Consider the following 18,593-nt stretch of genomic DNA (forward strand, 5'->3'; position numbering starts at 1 on the left):
AAGGTGGCTATGTAATCTGACCCTGGTGTGGGTGTACAAAACAAAAAAAAGTACACATGATAAACGTCACAGGGTGGTAGGGCTCTTTGGAGCAAGCAACCAACTGAAGTATGTTAAAGTTACACCATGTAGGCCCCAAGTAAATAATTAAGTTAACAAATGTGTTTGGAAATGAAACAGGAGGCACTTTTTTGAGAGAATGTGCACATGCAAATCGAAGAGGGGTAGAGAGAGAGAGAAAAAGAGATAGAGAGAGACACTACCAAGCAGGCTCTGCACAGTCAGCGTGGAGCCTGATGCAGGGCTCAAACCCACAAACTGCAACATCATGACCTGAGCAGGAAGTTAGATGCTTAACTGACTGAGCCATCCAGGCACCCTGGAGGTACTTCTTATTTTAAACCTTTCACTTATTAAGTGCTACTGAAAGCCTTTTGAAGAGCTATGTATCTTTTACTGATACTCATGTGACAAAGATGCCTAATCTTATGTTAGAAAGTGGTTGTTTTTTGTTTTGTTTTTTTTTCCCCAGGGTGTCTGGGTAGCTCAGTTGGCTGAGCATCTCACTTGATTTCAGCTCAGGTCATGATCCCAGGATCATGAGATTGAGCCCTGTGTTGGGTTCCTCACTGAGTGTGGAGCCTGCTTAAGATTTTCTCTCTCTCTCTCTCTCTCTCTCTCTCTCTCTCTCCACCCCCCCACCCTTCTCCCCTGCTTCTTTCTCTCTCTCACTAAAATAAAAAAATTAAAATTAAAAATTTTAAAGAAAGGGGTTTTCTCTGCACTCTTGACAAGAGTAATGGAAAAGCCTTTGTGCTCCATCACAGAGACTCAGATTGTCACTGAACTAATCATGTGGAAAATAAACCCAGAACATTTATTATTTTTTTCTCAACGTTTTTTTTTTTATTTTTTATTTTTTATTTTTGGGACAGAGAGAGACAGAGCATGAACGGGGGAGGGGCAGAGAGAGAGGGAGACACAGAATCGGAAACAGGCTCCAGGCTCCGAGCCATCAGCCCAGAGCCTGACGCGGGGCTCGAACTCACGGACCGCGAGATCGTGACCTGGCTGAAGTCGGACGCTTAACCGACTGCGCCACCCAGGCGCCCCTAAACCCAGAACATTTAAATCTCTATAATCCATATCTAAGACACCTGAGAAGCTACTCAAGTCCTAAATTAAATGTCTCATTACAGGTATTCCTTTCATGTTCCTTTCTTAGTAGTGAGGCAGGTACTGGCTGCTTATGAAAACAGTAGTGGATCAAACTAAATCAGAATCTTCATTACTCATAAATATGTCCGTGATAAAGATTTCCTACATGTTCATGTACATAAAATCCAGCCATAGGGGTAACTCAGTCACACTAAGATTTCAAGTCTTCTTATAAGGAAAGATAATATGAATATTAAGGACCCAGAGAGAACCCCCCCCCTTTTTTTTTTAAATTTTTTAATGTTTATTCATTTTTGAGAGACAGGGAGAGACAGCATGAGTGGGAAGGGGCAGAGAGAGAGGGAGACACAGAATCCAAAGCAGGCTCCAGGCTCCAAGCTGTCAGCACAGAGCCCTCAACACGGAGCCTGACGGGGGGCTTGAACTCACGAACTGCGAGATCATGACCTGAGCCTAAGTCGGACACTCAACCTACTGAGCCACCCAGGCGCCCCGAGAAAAAACCCTTTTTAACCTGCCATATAACTAAAGATAATTCATTAGATAATTGCATTTCTCCTCCAGTAACTTTATCCAAAACAATTACTACCAGAATGAACAGTGTGCACTTTTAAGTTTCAGAGATAAAAGGAATTGGAAAATCTTCTAATAAATCATTAAAGTCATTCTAACTTCTCTTTCACGTCTTTAAAAACAATTTTTTTTTAATGTTTATTTATTTTGAGGGAGAGAGAGACAAGCGTGCAAGCGGGGGAAAGGCAGAGAGATTGACACAGAATCCGAAGAAGGCTCCAGTCTCCAAGCTGTCAGCACAGAGCCCAATGCGGGGCTCAAATTCACGAACTGCGAGATCATGACCTGAGCCAAAGTACAACGCTTAACCGACTGAGCCACCCAGGCACCCCACTTTCACGTCTTTTAAATTTCCTACCAGAGTTCTAATGAGAGGACCTTCCCAAGATGTTATCCTCTGCCCTCCCATGTCTCCCTTGGCTCACCACTCTTCTCTGAGTTGCTCACTCTAGGAAAACAACTCCTGTGTGTTCCGTTCCTCCCTCTCTCCCCAGGTAGAGTACCACAATTCAAATCACCTCCTGGGCATTTTCCTTTGCATTTCAAATTTAAAATATCTAAAACCCAAACTCACTTTTCCCTCAAAGCCAGTTTCTTCTTTCAGAATGTAGTTCTCAAAATGCTCATTTTCTTCTTAATCCTTGGATTTGAAGCCTTTGACTCCATCTTCAATTCCCATTTTTGGATGTCCATTACATCCAATCACTAACAACAACAACCAAATTTTGTTGATTTCTCTTTTGAAAAGTTTTCACCTTTCCCTTCCCATTTATATCCTCTTATTTTTGGTCATTGCCATATCATTCTCTCTCTTTCTTTCTTTCTTTCTTTCTTTCTTTCTTTCTTTCTTTCTTTCTTCTCCTTCTTCTTTTCTTTTTTTGAGAGAGAGAGGGTGCAAGTGAGTGAGGGGCAGAAAGACAGAATGAAGCAGGACTTACCAGAAGTGGGGCTTGAAATCACCTGATGTGGGACTCGAACTCACTAATCATGAAATCATAACCTAAGCCAAAGTCAGATGCTTAATGATTGAACCACCCAGGTGCCCTGCCATTTCATTCTTAAGCAAATCTGTAACTGCCTTCTGAAGTATCTAGTTTTTCTCTACTGCAATCCATTTTATATAGTAATTCCACTAGATCAGTCTTCTTAAAACATTACTTTACCCATATCACTCTATTTTTTCTTAAAATTTATTTATGTATTTATTTAGAGAGAAAGTGCATGTGCAAGCAGGGGAGGAGCAAAGAGAGAAAATCCCAATCAGGTTCTGCACTGTCAGCACCGAGCCTGACATGTGGCTTGAACCCATGAACCAGGAGATGAAGACCGAAGCCCAAATCAAGAGTCAGACACTTAACCGACTGAGCCACCCAGGAGCCCCTGATATCACTTTCTTTATTCAAAATGGCCAGTGGCTCTTAGTTGACAGTAGGATGAAAATTCAAACTGTAATTATTACTGATGTCTAAAAGCCTCCCAAACTACATTTCAAGCCTTATCTTCCAGGGCTTCTCTAAGAACTCCCTGCTCTGGTTCAAGTTTATTGACTGGCTTTCAAACTTACCTGCCCAACCATTAGTACTGTTTCTCCTTTTTCTCCTACATAAGTTCTGCTTCTTCCAGGAAGTCTTCCAAGGTCACTCCTAGCCAGGGTTTCTCAATGTGGGCACTACTGACATTTTGAGCTAAATAATTTTTTTGTGAGGGCTTGTCTTGTGTATTACAAGGTTTTTAGTAGCATTTACATCCTCTATCCACCAGATACTAATAGCACTACCAGCTGTGACAACCAAAAATGGCTCCCACCATTGCCAAGTGTCTTCTGGGGGGCAAAATCATCCCCTGCTGAAAACAGGGAGGCCCTCTCAACAAATAATTATTAGGCCCAAAATGTTACTAGTGCCAAGGTTAAGAAACCTCACACCATACTAATGTTTTTCAAACTGCAGGCTGTGGTTCTTTGGTGAACTATGAAATCAACTTAATGGGTTATAAATAGCAGTTAAAAAAAAAAAAAGGAGAAACAACAGAAAATTTCAGATTGTATTGTAAAAGCAAGTCACTTAATAAAATTTTGTTTCAGTTTTATATAAATATGTATATATTTTGGATTATGACACAAAATGTAATTCTTACTATGAGTCTTGGTCTTAAAAGTCTAAAGCTACTACTTTAGTCTGATCTCAAAGATCTGAGACTTAGTATTTCTAGCATTCTTGCCACATTTATATCGTTTAGTAGCTTGTTTAACTCGATCTGTATGTTTATGTCTTACTCCCTAAACCTGTCAGAATCTTGATAGCAGGGACTATATTCTACACGATTTGGAATCCTCCATAACCATATCCTTATGTGGAGTTATGTTTCCAATATACATCTTGCTTATTAACTCAGCAACTTAGAAGACTTCTAGTGTAAGTTATGAGTCCATACTTGCCTGCAAAGAGATCCTGTGGTTCTTGGTCTTGTTCCTCATGGATCCCATTTTCTTTGGAGCCATTGTTGATGGGAAGGGAAGCAACTCTCTTTGGAGACTGGGGCTTACTCTGAAAATGAAGAGACACTGAATAAAACAGTACCATTAAAAACAAACCTAAAAAGCGACTTTTAATGCATCCCTCAATTGTACCCCCAGGTGTTTAGGGAAGATGGGCCTGATTCAGTCAGTTCAATAAGCAGCAAATCATCATTAGTGATGTAAGTACTGCCCAATCACAGAGCTAAAATAAACTCACAGATTTCAGGGTTAATTTCTAACACCATAACCTTGCTGAAATGCCCTATTCCAAAGCATATGATACTGACATGGGTATGTGTACACAAGATAATTTTCAAAAGAACCTATCCAAATGCATTTCTCCTTCTCACTTGATGACCTTTATTCTTTCAAATGCTGATGGGGCACATTCTAGTGACCAGTAAACCACATTGGAGTGCAGAATTAAAGCTCTGATCCTACCTTATGGTGTGGCTGTGACTAAACTGTTCACAGAAACCCAGTTGGGTAGATAATCCTGACCCCATGACAGGCAAAGGAAGGTATGACATTTTATATCTAATGCTGTTCATAAATACAACTTATCTGATAAAAAGATAATTTTATCCCTAAATTACACAGACACAATTTTCAACCACACCCATGCCAGGCTAGCAGAATAAAAACCAGTCACACTTAGCTTCCTGGGCACATGGTAAAAATACAGTCAGTTGATGGCCTTTATCAAAAGCTCAGTGATCACCCACAAACAAGGGTTGGGTGGGGCCCCAGACCGGTACCAGAGCGAACAAAGCTGGATTGTGCAGAACATGAACAGAACGCTGGGAATCTGGCTTCAAAAGCCATGGTGTGGTATTGCAGCGTTTTGAAGTCAGACCCCAAGGCCAAATCAGTTAAAAGACCTGATTTAAGGAATCTTTTATGAAACATTTCCTTAACAAATCTGAGGGAGTTTGTTCCTCAGAAACAGGCCTTTTCTGACCCAACAGAAAATGTAAAATGACAGATCTATTGGGTACTGTGAATTTGCCATGCAAACAGCTCAGTCTCAATACTGGGGCCACCCTCAGGCAAAAAACTGCTACCAATATGTAGATTTATGTTAACAAACAATGCTCCTACTGGAACTTTTCTATGCTAATAAAAGTTTAATGAATACTTAGTTGCATATGCTTAAATGTTATACCAACTCAAAGACAGTGATCCTGTCTTCTAGGTGCTTAAAACAACAAAAAAATTACTGCAAATAATAGGGCAAATAACTACAAATAATTTGCCCTACTAAATAGGGCAAATTACTACAAATAATAGGGCAAAGCAAAATCCATGGTTCCCTTTTGCCTCATACTTTGCCAACTACTTTCCTACATACGTATTTCCTTTCTATACATACTCTAGTGCTCTTGTACAGTATGGGGATCTCACAAAAAGCCATCTGATTTTTTTTTAAATGTTTATTTATTTCCCAGAGAGAGAGAGACAGACAGAGTGCAAGCGGGGGAGGGGCAGAGAGAGAGGGAGACACAGAATCCGGAGCAGGCTCCAGGTTCTGAGCTGTCAGCACAGAGCCCTACGCGGGGCTCGAACTCATGAACTGTGAGATCATGACCTGAGCCGAAGTCAGTCGCTTAACGGACTGAGCCACCCAGGCGCCACAGCCATCTGATTTCTTTTAATTCAATTCTCACAGATACCAGTCATCTCCAAATGGAGATCTAGGAGAGATTAAAGCTTGTGGCACATTAAGGGTGTGTGTGTGTGTGTGCATATATACATATATACGTATATACACACACACATATGTATATATATATACATATACATACATAATACATACATATACCTATCCAAATGTAATTTACTAGTTCACCAGGGAGACTAAAGCAACAGGAAAGGCACAGGTTAGAATTTAGCCATTTAAAAAAAAAAAACAAACACCTAGATTAACACATTCTTGTGATATGGAGATGAATAAAACAAGCTCTCCATTTCTGATTCATCTAAAGTCGGAAGTTTAAACACTAAGAACAGTTTCTGAAGCAATGTTAGAACACCAGCCTGCCTTTCCTTATAATAATCAGAAAAGACAGACCCAGAACATTCCAAAGACAACCAGAGCATGGCTGCCTGCCTCTCTTCCTCCCCCAGATCCCCTTTTAAGCCCAAACCATAAGTCACTTGACTAGAACTGTGACATGAGCTAAAAACAAAGACATGTGACATGTGCTAAAAACAAAGACATGTGCTCCAAGTATGCTAGGTATGCTAGGTAACAACTACCTGTGAGAATAGAAAACTCCTCAGATATACTCTGGGATTCCATCCCCCAAATCAAACTACTTCCGGCTGAGTTCAAAGAAAGCTGAAGATAGACTGATTACTGTATTTGCTACCCTATTCTTTCCTCTGCAGTTCTTTTACAAAATTAATCTTCTATGTGTGTAAAGCTTTGTATTCTCCCCCCCCCACCCCCCACCCCGCACCATTTGAGCATTTTTTCACGTCATCAAGAGTTGAACAAAAATCGCACTTTTAGTGATTTAACTCTTTATTGTATGGGTATACCACAACATAGTCATCTCCCTAAGGAGGGACACTTACAGTTTACAGGTTTTTATCATCACAAATAATGCTATGACACTCATCCCTATACATAAGTCCACATTTGATTATTTCTTTGGGATATATTGTTTTTAATGTTTATTTTTGAGAGAAAGTGAGCGTGAGCAGGGGAGGTGCAGAGAGACGGGGACAATGGATCGGAAGTGGGGTCTTTGCTGTCAGTGTGGGCTTGAACACACAGGCATGAGTTCATTACCTGAGCTGAAGCTGGACACTCAACCAACGAGCCACCCAGGTGCCCATCCTTGGGACAGATTCTTAGGTAGAATTATTGAACATAACATTTTCAAAGGCTCTGCTAACCTGCCTTCCACAAAGACCACCAATTTATATTCCCTCCCCTACAACGTGTAAGTGTCATACCCCCAGCAACATTTAGCACTCTCTATTTTTCTTCAAGATTTTATTTTTAAGTAATCTCTACACCCAACATACCGCTTGAATTTACAACCCCAAAATCAAGAATCACATGTTCTACAGACTGAGCCAGGCCGGTGCTCCAAATTCTTTCTCTTTTAAAAACTGTTTGCCAGGCTGATTGGTGAAAATTATTAAAAAAAAATTTTTTTTAATGTTTATTTTTGAAAGAGAGCGTGAGTGCAGGAGGGACAGAGAGACAGGGAGACACAGAATCAGAAGCAGACTCCAGGCTCTGTCAGCACAGAGCCCGATGCAGGGCTTGAACCCACAAACCAGATGCTCATGACCTGAGCTGAAGTCATATGCTTAAGACTGAGCCACCCAGGTGCTCTCTGGTGAAAACCCTTGTTTCCATGTGTTTACTGGCCATTTGAACCCCTCTACTTGTTGTCTTGATGTTCTTTGCCCATTTTTCCATGCTAAGTCAACATTAGTCAGATGTACACTTTTCTTACATAAGTATCCATAAGTTTATTTAAGTTTCTTACATAACCCTCTCTCGGGTATATCATATAGCACGCAAGTTTGTCTCTTTTTGTATCTGTTTTATTTTTGGCTTTACCAAATTTATTTCAGTTGAATGATCTGGATTGGCATTGGACAAACTAAGCTTATTTCTTTAGGCTGGGGAGTACCAGTACCCAGGTGGCCTTTGAGGCATAATATTCTCAAATTGTACTTAAAATCAGATTCAGTAAAAGTTGAGACCTATTTTTAAGGATAAGAAATGGACATAATATCCCACATTCACAAAGAATTGTTAACAGAAAACAAGTCTTCCATGAGACTAGGGTCTATAATAACAGCTTGTCATCAAAATAAATACCCACCTAGGCATAATAACACATTTCATATGTTATGCCCAAGGTTAAAAGTCTAATATTTTTTTCAATAAATTTTTAAAAAGTTTTTATTTATTTTTGAGAGAGAGAGAGAGAGAGAGAGAGAGAGAGAGAGAGAGAATGTGAATGGACGAGGGGCAGAGAGGAAGGGAGATAGAGAATCCAAAGCAGTTTCCAGGTTCTGAGCTGTCTGCACAGAGCCCAATGTAGGGCAAGATCATGACCTGAGCAGAAGTCAGACGCTCAACCAACTAAGCCACCCAGGCACCCCAAAAGTCTAATCTTTAATCAGTATTATTAAGGTATAATTTACATTAAGAAGCTAATTTTGGGGGTGCCTGAGTGGCTCAGTTGGTTAAAGGTCTGATTTGATTTCAGCTCAGGTCATGATCTCACACTTTGTGGGCTTAAACGCTGCATCAGGCTCTGCACTAACAGCGTGGAGCCTGTTTGGGATTCTCTCCCTCTTCCTCCCTCTCAATAAATAAATAAATTAAAAAAAAAAAGCTAATTTTGAATCAAGAGTTATAATTTCAGAAAGGACTCATTTTGAGGGAGGCGAGAGGCACACTGATTATGCCGAGCTGCAAAATGAATACTAAAAATAAGCTTTGCTTTATAATTCATATTTTAAAAACCTCTTGTCAGTAAATCACAAAACATTCCATTTTTTTTTTTTAATCTTTATTTTTGAGAGAGAGACAGAGTGCGAGTTGGGGAGGAACAGAGAGAGAATGAGGCACAGAATCCGAAGCAGGGTCCAGGCTCTAAGCTATCAGCACAGAACCCCATGCAGAGCTTGAACTCACAAACTGCAAGTTCATGACCTGGGCCGAAGTCGGACGCTTAACCTTAGCCAACTGAGACACCCAGGCGCCACTTCATCTTTTTGAAGGGGGTTAAATTTCTAGGCAATAGATACAACTATTTTCTGTGATGAAAACAGTATGGTTGTGATATAGTTAGTAAAGTAAGACAACAGCCTTGCCTACCTCCCCATCCCCCCAACCTTCTCCTTTTCTGAAATAAAGGAGGCATTCTTTCTTTAGTGACAGAATCCTAGGCTAGGCTATCCAACACCTGCTGCCTCCTTTAGGCTGTTAATTCTATCGGGTCATTTCAGTGATACTCCTGTTTAAAAGTTCAAGTACTTCTGTTTATAATTACAAGACACACAGACAGCCTAATCTAACTCTCACAGAGGCACTAGAAAGATCTTCAGTGACAGCACTTGTGCTAAGAGCAAACAGGTATTCCTCACCAATTACCATCCTCAAACCATGAGGCCAGGCCACAATGTTCTCAGCTCAGGGAAGGACAGACCTGGGTTTGCTATCCCCCACAGTTGACATAGTCATTCAGTCCTGAAAGGTACTACTATGATTCTGGTAACTTCCCTTTAGGTTAACCAGTTGTGATTCTTCCTTATATTGCTCAACTGCTCTTTGCTCCATGCAGAAGCCTTGCATTATTCAAGAGACCCCAAAAGGGTAGTACTGTTAAAACCCTCAAATGCATTTAGAGGTCGAATCTAAATTAAAAGCTAAGGTAACTGTGCTTCTGGAGAACTACAGTACTGATTTTCTGGCAAAAAAAAAAATTTAATAATTTAGTAAGGCAAGGTAGAGCTACAGAATCGTGTGATCATACTAATGTAACAAGGCAAGGATGATTAGGAAAAACCTATGCCCAGAAGTTACACCCACATAACAGGGCAATCATGAAGTCTTTAAAAGTCACCCCTGAAGACCTTGGCATGAAATACTGATCCATTTACCACCTCTGCATCCATGGAAAAACAAGCTAAGTGGCACGGCGCATTCACTTTCTATCCCTACTGCAACACAAATTTAACAGTTTAAACAATGCAAATTTATTAACTTACAGTTTTGTACAAGTTAATACAGGTTTCACTGGGCTAAAATCAAGGTGTTACCATGGCTGTATTCCTTTGTGGAGATTCTAGGGGGTGAATCTGTGGCCTTGATCTTTCTAGATTCTAAAAGCTACCCACATTTCTTCCCTGATGGCCTACTTCCTCCAACTTCAAAGCCAACAAGGGTTGCATCTCTCTGTACCTCTCTTCTGTAGGTACTCTTTTTCCATAGTCACTTTCTGACACTTTCATTTTAAAGGATCCTTGTCATTACACTGGGCTCACTCAGATAACCCAGACTAATTTCCCTACCTAACGGTCAGCTGACTAGCAACCTTAATTCCATCTTCAACCTTAATCACCCTTTGCTCTGTAACCTAATACATTCACAGCTTCTGGGATTAGGATGTGGACATCTTAGGGAGGCAGCAATTATTTTACTTACCATACCCACTTCCACATGTTTCAAAAATGGCACAGATGCTGTAAAAGCTTCTGTACTTGGGAGAATGGAATTTACTGTCCATTGGATTTGGGAAGAGTGCATCTTACTTTACAAGCTGATTAAATATTTGATTAACCCAAATGATACCACAATATTACCCCCTTTACAGTTGAAGGAGTTAAAGTAGGGGAATTCAGGAGGCATCTGTGAACTTAGATGGGGATAAAATTACAATTTCCTTTTCACTAACCTCTACCTGAAATTGAGCATTATCTTCAATTACAAAGATAGGCAACAAACCATAATAGTAATAGCAATACTTGAGACTATAACTAATAGAAATCAGATAATTTTATTTGACATTAGTTATTAAAGTTCCCAAAATATCATTTATGCTCATCTCTATTTACAAATTAATTATGGTGGGGCACGTGGGTGGCTCAGTTGGTTGAGTATCCACCTTCGGCTCAGATCACGATCTTGTGGTTCATGACTTTGAGCCCCGCTTTGGGCTACCTGCTGTCAGCACCAAGCCTGCTTGGGATCCTCTGTCCACCCTCTCTTTCTCTTTGCCCCTTCCCTGCTCTCTCTCAAAAATAAACATTAAAAATTTATGGTAGTTATTATACCTATCCTTAGATCTTACTACATAAAGCATTAAAAATCACATTACTAATATAAAATTGTTTTAAGCTTTTGCTAACTGCATTTCTGTGTAATTGGTTTCCTTTGTAATCTTATGTATTTTATACACTTAAAAACATTCTGAGAATGGATCCACAGACTTCACCAGACTGCTAATGGGTCCATGACACAAAAAAGGTAAAGAACCTCTGAGCTAGTCCCTCTAAGACTATGAAAAGAAAAAGGGGAAGCCGGAAGGGTGGGGAAAATGAGAGACATCAAAGTGAAAGGGCATACCATAGTCTATCAAAATTTAGCTACAGACAATCAACTGAATTTTCTGGTGTAATTTCCCTACTAAACATTTTGCGTTTCAAGCTAACATAACTTAGAAGGGCCCAGAAAACTGCAGTAGGATCAGAGTTCTAATGAGTGCATTAACTTCTATTTTGAAAAAGCAAACTCAGTTCAAATGTGCTCTGAAAGCAAAATGAAGTTCCAGCTGTCCATCTGACTAAGCAAGAGAATAAGCCAGAAAAAGTTGAGCAACAGGCTTTTCCTGGAGATGAGATACTTATGGCTACTTGCTCTAGTAACTGTCAACTACTCATTTATTTATGCCAACAGTTACTCAAGAGTACGGAGAAGCTTTGAGTACCAAGAGAAACTGGAGTTTCTTTTTCCTCTCTCCCCTCCCAACCAAAAAAAAAAAAAAAATCACAAATGGCTATGTCATAAGAACTACCCTAACACCTGAATAAGCAAAGGAGCAGCAGCTCCCTACAGAAACCAGAAGTCTGACTGCAACCTTTATTGCTTCTCTCATAAGCCCCAAACTTGAATTTCAAATACATTTTAAGTTATTAATCATCTTTAAAAGTCTTCTCTCGTCCCTCTATCTCCAAAACTGCTTTGTAAATACTTTTGTTAGTTTTTCCTGCATCACCTTGAAAACTAGGTTAACTGCTAGTACAATTCTACGATCAAGAAATCAATGATTCTATGTACTTCAAGAAAATCTAAACTTATTAGTAGTAAAACTTGCTTACAATTTGAGCTGAGCATTAAAAACGAGTATCTGGATATAACACCAGTTGCTGACTTTTTCAAGAACATATGTATCAGATCAGTGTCAAAAATGTGGAATTTCAACTACTGATCTTTCAATGCCAAATATGACCACCTAACGTGATGTTAGCTCCAAAAACAAGTGTTTGAGACAACATGCCTATAGAAAATACTATACACTAGAGGAACACTTATCCACGACTATTTGTTATAACTACACCATCAACTAAAGAAACTAAGCAATAAACTGTTGTTTATGGGGAGCCTGGGTGGCTCAGTCAGTTAAGCATCTGACTTCAGCTCAGGTCATGATCTCAAAGTCTGTGAGTTTGAGCCCCGCTTAAGGTTCTGTGCTGACAGCTCAGAGCCGGGAGCCTGCTTCGGATTCTGTGTCTCCCTCTCTCTCTGCCTCTCCCCTGATCATGCTCTGTCTCTCTCTGTCTCAAAAATAAATAAAAACATTAAGAAAAAATTTAAAAATACTGTTACATAGGGGCAGCCTGAGTGGCTCAGTCGGTTAAGCATCTGACTTTGGCTCAGGTCACGATCTCACAGTTCGTGGGTTCGAGCCCTACATCGGGCTCTGTGCTGACAGCTCAGAGCCTGGAGCCTGCTTCAGATTCTGTGTCTCCCTCTCTCTCTGCCCCTCCCCTGCTCATGCTCTGTCTCTCTCTGTCTCAAAAATAAACATTAAAAAAATATTAAAAAAAAGTTTTTTTAAATACTGTTACATAAAGTCTGATTAATAATAAAGATATTATCAAGAAATTTACTGAGGACATGTTACATCCTTGGGAACAGCCACCATGTATTTTGTAGAACAGAATTAAAATATTAGCCAGCTAAACTACCAATCTCCTTAGAGCTTTTAGTTAAAACTACCAAATTCTGTCCAGATCTAAAGAAGTTATCCTATAAGCATACAAAAGGAAATAGACTGGTTTGGGGATTGTAAAACAGTGACGTTATGGAAAATAGTAGGGAGGTTCCTCAAAAAATTAAGAATGGGGGTGCCTCAGTCAGTTGAGTGTGTGACTCTTTACTTCGGCTTGGATCATAGTCTCAGGGTTGTGGGATTGAGCCCTGTGTCGGGCTCCATGCTGAACTGGAATCTGCTTGGGATTCTCTCTCCCTCTGCCCTTCTCCCCCGCTTGCTCTCAGAACTACAATATGATCCAGCAATCCCACTTCTGGGTATATAAGAACTGAAAGCAGGGTCTTGAAGAGATATTTACATACCCATGTTCCGGCAGCAGTATTCACAAGAGCCAAGAGGTAGAAGCAACCCAAATGTCCACTGAGGAATGAATGGATAAACAAAATGTGGTATATACATACATATGATAGAATATTATTCAGCCTTAAAAAGGAAATTCTGATGAATGTTAGAACATGGATGAACCTTGAGGACATTACGCTAAGTGAAATAAGCCAGATACAAAAGGACAAATACTGCAGGACTCCACTTATATCAGATTATTCAAAGTAGTCAAATTAATAGAAACAGAAAATAGAATGGTGGTTTCCTGGGGTTTGGGGGAGGGGAAAATGGGGGGTTTTTATTTAATGGGTAGTGAGTTTCAGAACTGCAAGATGAAAAAGGTCTAGAGATCTGTTCCATAAAAATGTGAGTATAGTTAATACTATTGAACACTATAATTAAAAAGGTTATGACGGTAAATTTTGTGTATGTTTTACATACAATAAAAAAACCCTGATTTATTCTCCCTCAGGATACATATTGATCACAGATGTAGGGCTGGATTCTAAAAATAACATGTCCTTTCCTGTCTAAATGTTAATACACAACTTACAGTTCTGTAATTCATTATAGTCTATGAAACATGGTCAATCAGAAACCACTTGCTATCCATGACTTTTGAATACCAATAAGAGCTATAATGTTCTTTAGTCTTAAATACCAGAGAGAATTTGTAAATAAGTCTTGATTAATCAAAGACTAGTTATTCAATATATGACTTTTCAAGCCTCCTGCTATTCCTTCATTTCTGTTTCATTCTTCCTAGCCATTTCTGTAATTACTAGGGTTTCAATGCAAGAATATGAGTATTGGGAAAAAATTCTAATTGGTCTGATGGATCACTGGAAGAAGTAGTTACCAGATTTGGCCACAATGTGAAATGAAGTTTTTATCTATGTTTTCCTTCTTCCTCTAAACATGAGAAAAACCTCCAAAGTTCTCTTCATTTACAAGGCAGATCTAATTGTGGCCCCGGCATACTGCTAAAAAGAGATGGGCATATAAGAACTCCTGGGACGGTAAATAAAAAACTTGCTTCAATTCTATCCTTCAGTTTTAGAAGTATAGAAGTAAGACCAATGAGGTTAAATGAGACATAACAATATGTATGCCATTTAGTCTTTTTAACATAGTATTAAGATTTAGGAGGGCCAAAAATTGCTGTCTCCTTTTAGTAAGAGGAAAAATTAATCTTATCCCAGAGCTAAGAAAGTTTTAACTAAAAAGATACATATTTAGATTCAGGTCCGATCAAACATTCAGATAATATATTTAGAATTTTAGATCTTTTGATTTATAGGCCCGCAAAGTAAGGAGCAGAAAGAAGGAAGATAAGATCTTAGGTATTTTTTTCAATTTATTTTATTAAAAATTTAAAAAAAAATTTTATTTATTTTTGTGGGGGGAGGGGCAGAGACAGAGGGAGAGGGAGAATCCCAACCAGCTCTCAGTACAGAGCCCAACATGGGGCTCGAACTCACGAACTCTAAGATCACGACCTGAGCTGAAACCAGGAGTTGGACACTTAACTGACTGAACCACCCAGGTGCCTCAGGTCTTAGGTATTCTTAAGAACCATTTTAAGCTATTTCCCAGCTGGTTTTCAGTCTTAAGACAATGATTTCAGATTTGTGTTAATAATCCTTTTTACTCCAGTCTATCCCATTAGTAACTGGTTTGCAGATTCTGAAATGCGTATCATGGGCTACTCTTTTGATCGTAAATCATACGTTTATTACTGTATTAACAAAACCTCTTGGGCTCTAAAAAGGAACAGATGGGATGATTAACAACAGCAGCTGTTACATCACTGTCCAGGATATTACATGCCTACCATAAATTATTTTAAATTTTATACGCCTCACCTTCCCAATTTTTTAATACTCCTCCTTTGCCTCCAACACACAACAAAACACACCACGGAGGTAAATTTAATAAGATGCTACTGATGCCATTAAATGCCTTCTTTGATGACTTTTAGCTAATCAAATCAATCTTATTACTGGTTTGATTTTGATAAACTAGATATGTAACTTTTCTAATACATTATTAGATTCTGTTGGTTTTTTGATTCTTAGAGTAATTACCGTTTCCAATGTTCAACTGTTTCATGAGTTATTTCACAGGTATTCTAATTTAATCCTCACAATGGTGGACATAAATACTACTATTACTCACATTTTACAGGCTAGGAAACCATACAAAGTAATTAAGTACTCTGCCCAAGTAATAATCTAGATGGATTTTTTTTAATGCTTATTTTTGAGAGAGAGACAGAGGGAGAGAACTTGAGCACGGGAGGGGCAGAGAGAGAGGGAGACAGAGATTCCTAGGCAGGTTCTACGCTGACAGCAGAAAGCCCCATGCGGGGCTCAAACTCCCTAACAGTGAGATCATCACCTGAGCTGAAGTTGGACACTTAACCGACTGAGCCACCCAGGTATCCCATGGATGGATTTTAATCAGTCTTCAAAGCCCTTGTTCTTATTTTATTCTTCAATGTTATTCCTTAAGACACAGGCAATCCCCTATCTTCTCACACTGGCTCACAACTAAAACATTTACTGGAATATAATTTGTATTTAATGACTATTTAACAAAAAAGTCAGTTTAAATAGTGAGGAATCTTGGGAGTCTTGGCTTTCTGAAGATTAACATCAGAACAGGCAGCTCAAGAAATGGCTTACAAGTAGCATTTTAGTTTCCTCAGCAACTCAATTTTCCTGGATCAAGATCTAACTAAAAATAATTATGCTCTCTGTGGTAGAACAAATTCATTCTGACTCCCTCCTCCTCTCTTTGGTTGGAAATTAGGCAAAGTACTTTAACAGTCTTACAAGAGAGAAGTATTCATGCCTCTGTAAAGTAATCTGATATCAATTACGTCCTAACCTCTTCAACATTTTAGAAAATAACTACACCCTTCCAGGGTCCTTTTTGCAAAATAAATCATCATTTGCCTATGTGACCAGTCACTTTCAATATCAGAGTTTCTATTTTCAGATATTCGGTTGGATGGTCTACCATCCCAGCAGTTATTAACAGGAGCTGTTCTCGATACCTTATGGGAGAATTACTAAAGGAAAAGACCAAAAATTTATTTTAAATGAGATACAGAAAGACTAAAATAGTAGAAAGCGTTATCTCTTAGAATAACAAAGACTTCATTAGATAGTTTAAGTGGTTATATTAGCATCAACAAGTACTTTTTGAGCTGGGATTATGAATTTAATTCCGGAATATAAAGGGAAAATTCTAAAGATGTCACCAAAGATACTTCCTAGAAACATAACCTTTCTGACATAAATGAAACAAACTTCAAACTTTTTCAGACACGTGCTGCATAAAGAACTTAACACTGTTTTATTTAGTCACTCATATACTGAATAGCTACTATGAAGAGAAGTATTATCCAAGATAGAATAATACATAAATTCACAAACCTACTACCGAAATTTTCAACTAGAACGAACTGTCCCAAGTGGTATGAGTCAGTATTCTTATAAAACAGCCCCAAACATCTCCAATGGTTCCAGAACAGATTACTGATTTCCACATTCCACATATAAAGATTAGTTTTTCCCAACACCTCTTACGAGAAACCTGGATATTACGAAGGGAGATACCATTTCCTCCTCACATTTACAAATCTGATCCCACAAAGGTACTTAGGCACTTTAATACATCCTTTTAAAAGTGACAAAGCTTGCGGTCTATGTAGTTCTGGTAGGATTTTCCTTAGAGATCAGGAGTCAACTTAACTCTTATAAACTAGACCCAGAACGGGCCTTTGGTAATTATCGGTTTGCTCTGAACTAATGAAAGGATTTGTGGGCGGGTCGCCATCCTGAATCACTCCAGATAACACTATTCATCCTAGGAGCAGTAAGGTTAGGGAAAGCAAAGTCTGCACTCCATCCCCTTATGCTGACCTATTAAATCAAGCCGACAGGAAACCACCACAAAACAGCCCCGTGGGTCTTTGGGGTCACCACACGGCAGGGCTAAATGCCGGCCTGGGCAGCTCTTAGCTGTCAGGGACCTTGGCGAAGCCACCACACCCCTCTCACCGTCCGCCCCAGGGGCCTGGAAGTCAGGCCCCTACATCTTGGCACTCATTAATGGCCCCCAAACCACGACCATCGTCACCAACGCAAGGTCTCGCCGGGCCCACTCTGCCCAGCCTCCTCGACCCTCGCTTAGCCTCTCTTCCCTTTTGGGGCGCCCGCCCGCCCGCCGGTCGCCCCGAAGGGTGCGAACTCACGGCCGCAGCAGCGCCGGTGAAAATATCCTCCCCCTCGGTGTCGCTGTCCCCAGCCTCGGGTTCTGACCCCCCGGCCGCCCCCTCGGACTCCGGCTCCAAGCCAGGAAAAGGTGGAGGGAATCTCTCCGAAGCGCTACAGCCACCACCACCCGACGCCATCTTTCTCCACCCGCGGCGGAAGCCGCAACAACAACTTTATAGAGAGATACCGCCGCGAGCAAAACGTTCCACAGGAACGAGGAGTGGGATCGTCGTGATCAACCCCGCGGGACGCACAGGGCCGGGGCTCAGGGGCGGAGCCTAGCCGCTCGGGGCGGGGCAGGCCTGTTCACCACTGGTGCCCAACAAATCCGAGCCCTGCATCGCCACGCTGAGCTCTTAACCAGGGGGGCGAATGGGCCAGAAAAGGAGGAGCTAGGTATGGGCTGCTCACATTCCTAGGGTTCTTTGTGTTCTGGATAGCCTTATCTAACAGGCTTCTTAAGATGTCGTTCTAATAAAGGACCTTGAAAACTCTTCTACATGCCACGTACCTATGCCAAGCACAGTGCTGTCACTGAGATTCAATAAATATTTTTGACTAAGGGCTCTCAACAGGCTGCAGTAAAGTTTCGCCATTTATTCTTTGTTCATTTAGTTAATTCATTCAAGAAATACATATTGAACATCTACTGTATGCCTGGCATCCTATGCGTTGGAGATACAGAAATAAACGGACTCAACAGGCATTTGAGAGACAGGCATGCAAATGAACAATTCAACGTGTTCAGTGCTACAGTGTGCTCTGGGAGCCGTGTGAATGAGTTATCAGTCATGCTTGGAGAAGCTGGGAGGCCCTACAGAAGGTGAGACCTCAGTGCCCTAAATTTGGTTACAAGGAAGTGAGGATTATCCTCTTAATTGCTGTGGAGTGAAGTGGAAC

At 40.2% G+C, this 18,593-nt stretch overlaps 1 protein-coding gene across 3 annotated transcripts in view; it reads right to left on the minus strand.

Moving 5' to 3' along the window:
- SNX1 (sorting nexin 1) overlaps positions 1-18,593 on the minus strand; it is a 44,978-nt gene that overhangs the window by 25,542 nt on the left and 843 nt on the right. The window contains exons 1-2 of one of the 3 annotated variants that reach the window (XM_058737438.1): positions 17,672-17,920; positions 4,190-4,298 (exon numbers count right to left, since the gene is read on the minus strand). In XM_058737438.1, the coding sequence (XP_058593421.1) occupies positions 4,190-4,298; positions 17,672-17,830 (268 nt within the window). In that variant the 5' untranslated portion in view covers positions 17,831-17,920. Of the gene's footprint in view, positions 1-4,189; positions 4,299-17,671; positions 17,921-18,593 lie in introns of those variants that run through there. The other 2 variants (XM_058737436.1, XM_058737437.1) reach the window with 2 other exon arrangements.

This window comes from Neofelis nebulosa, chromosome 7 (assembly GCF_028018385.1).
Source record: "Neofelis nebulosa isolate mNeoNeb1 chromosome 7, mNeoNeb1.pri, whole genome shotgun sequence".
NCBI lineage: Eukaryota > Metazoa > Chordata > Mammalia > Carnivora > Felidae > Neofelis > Neofelis nebulosa.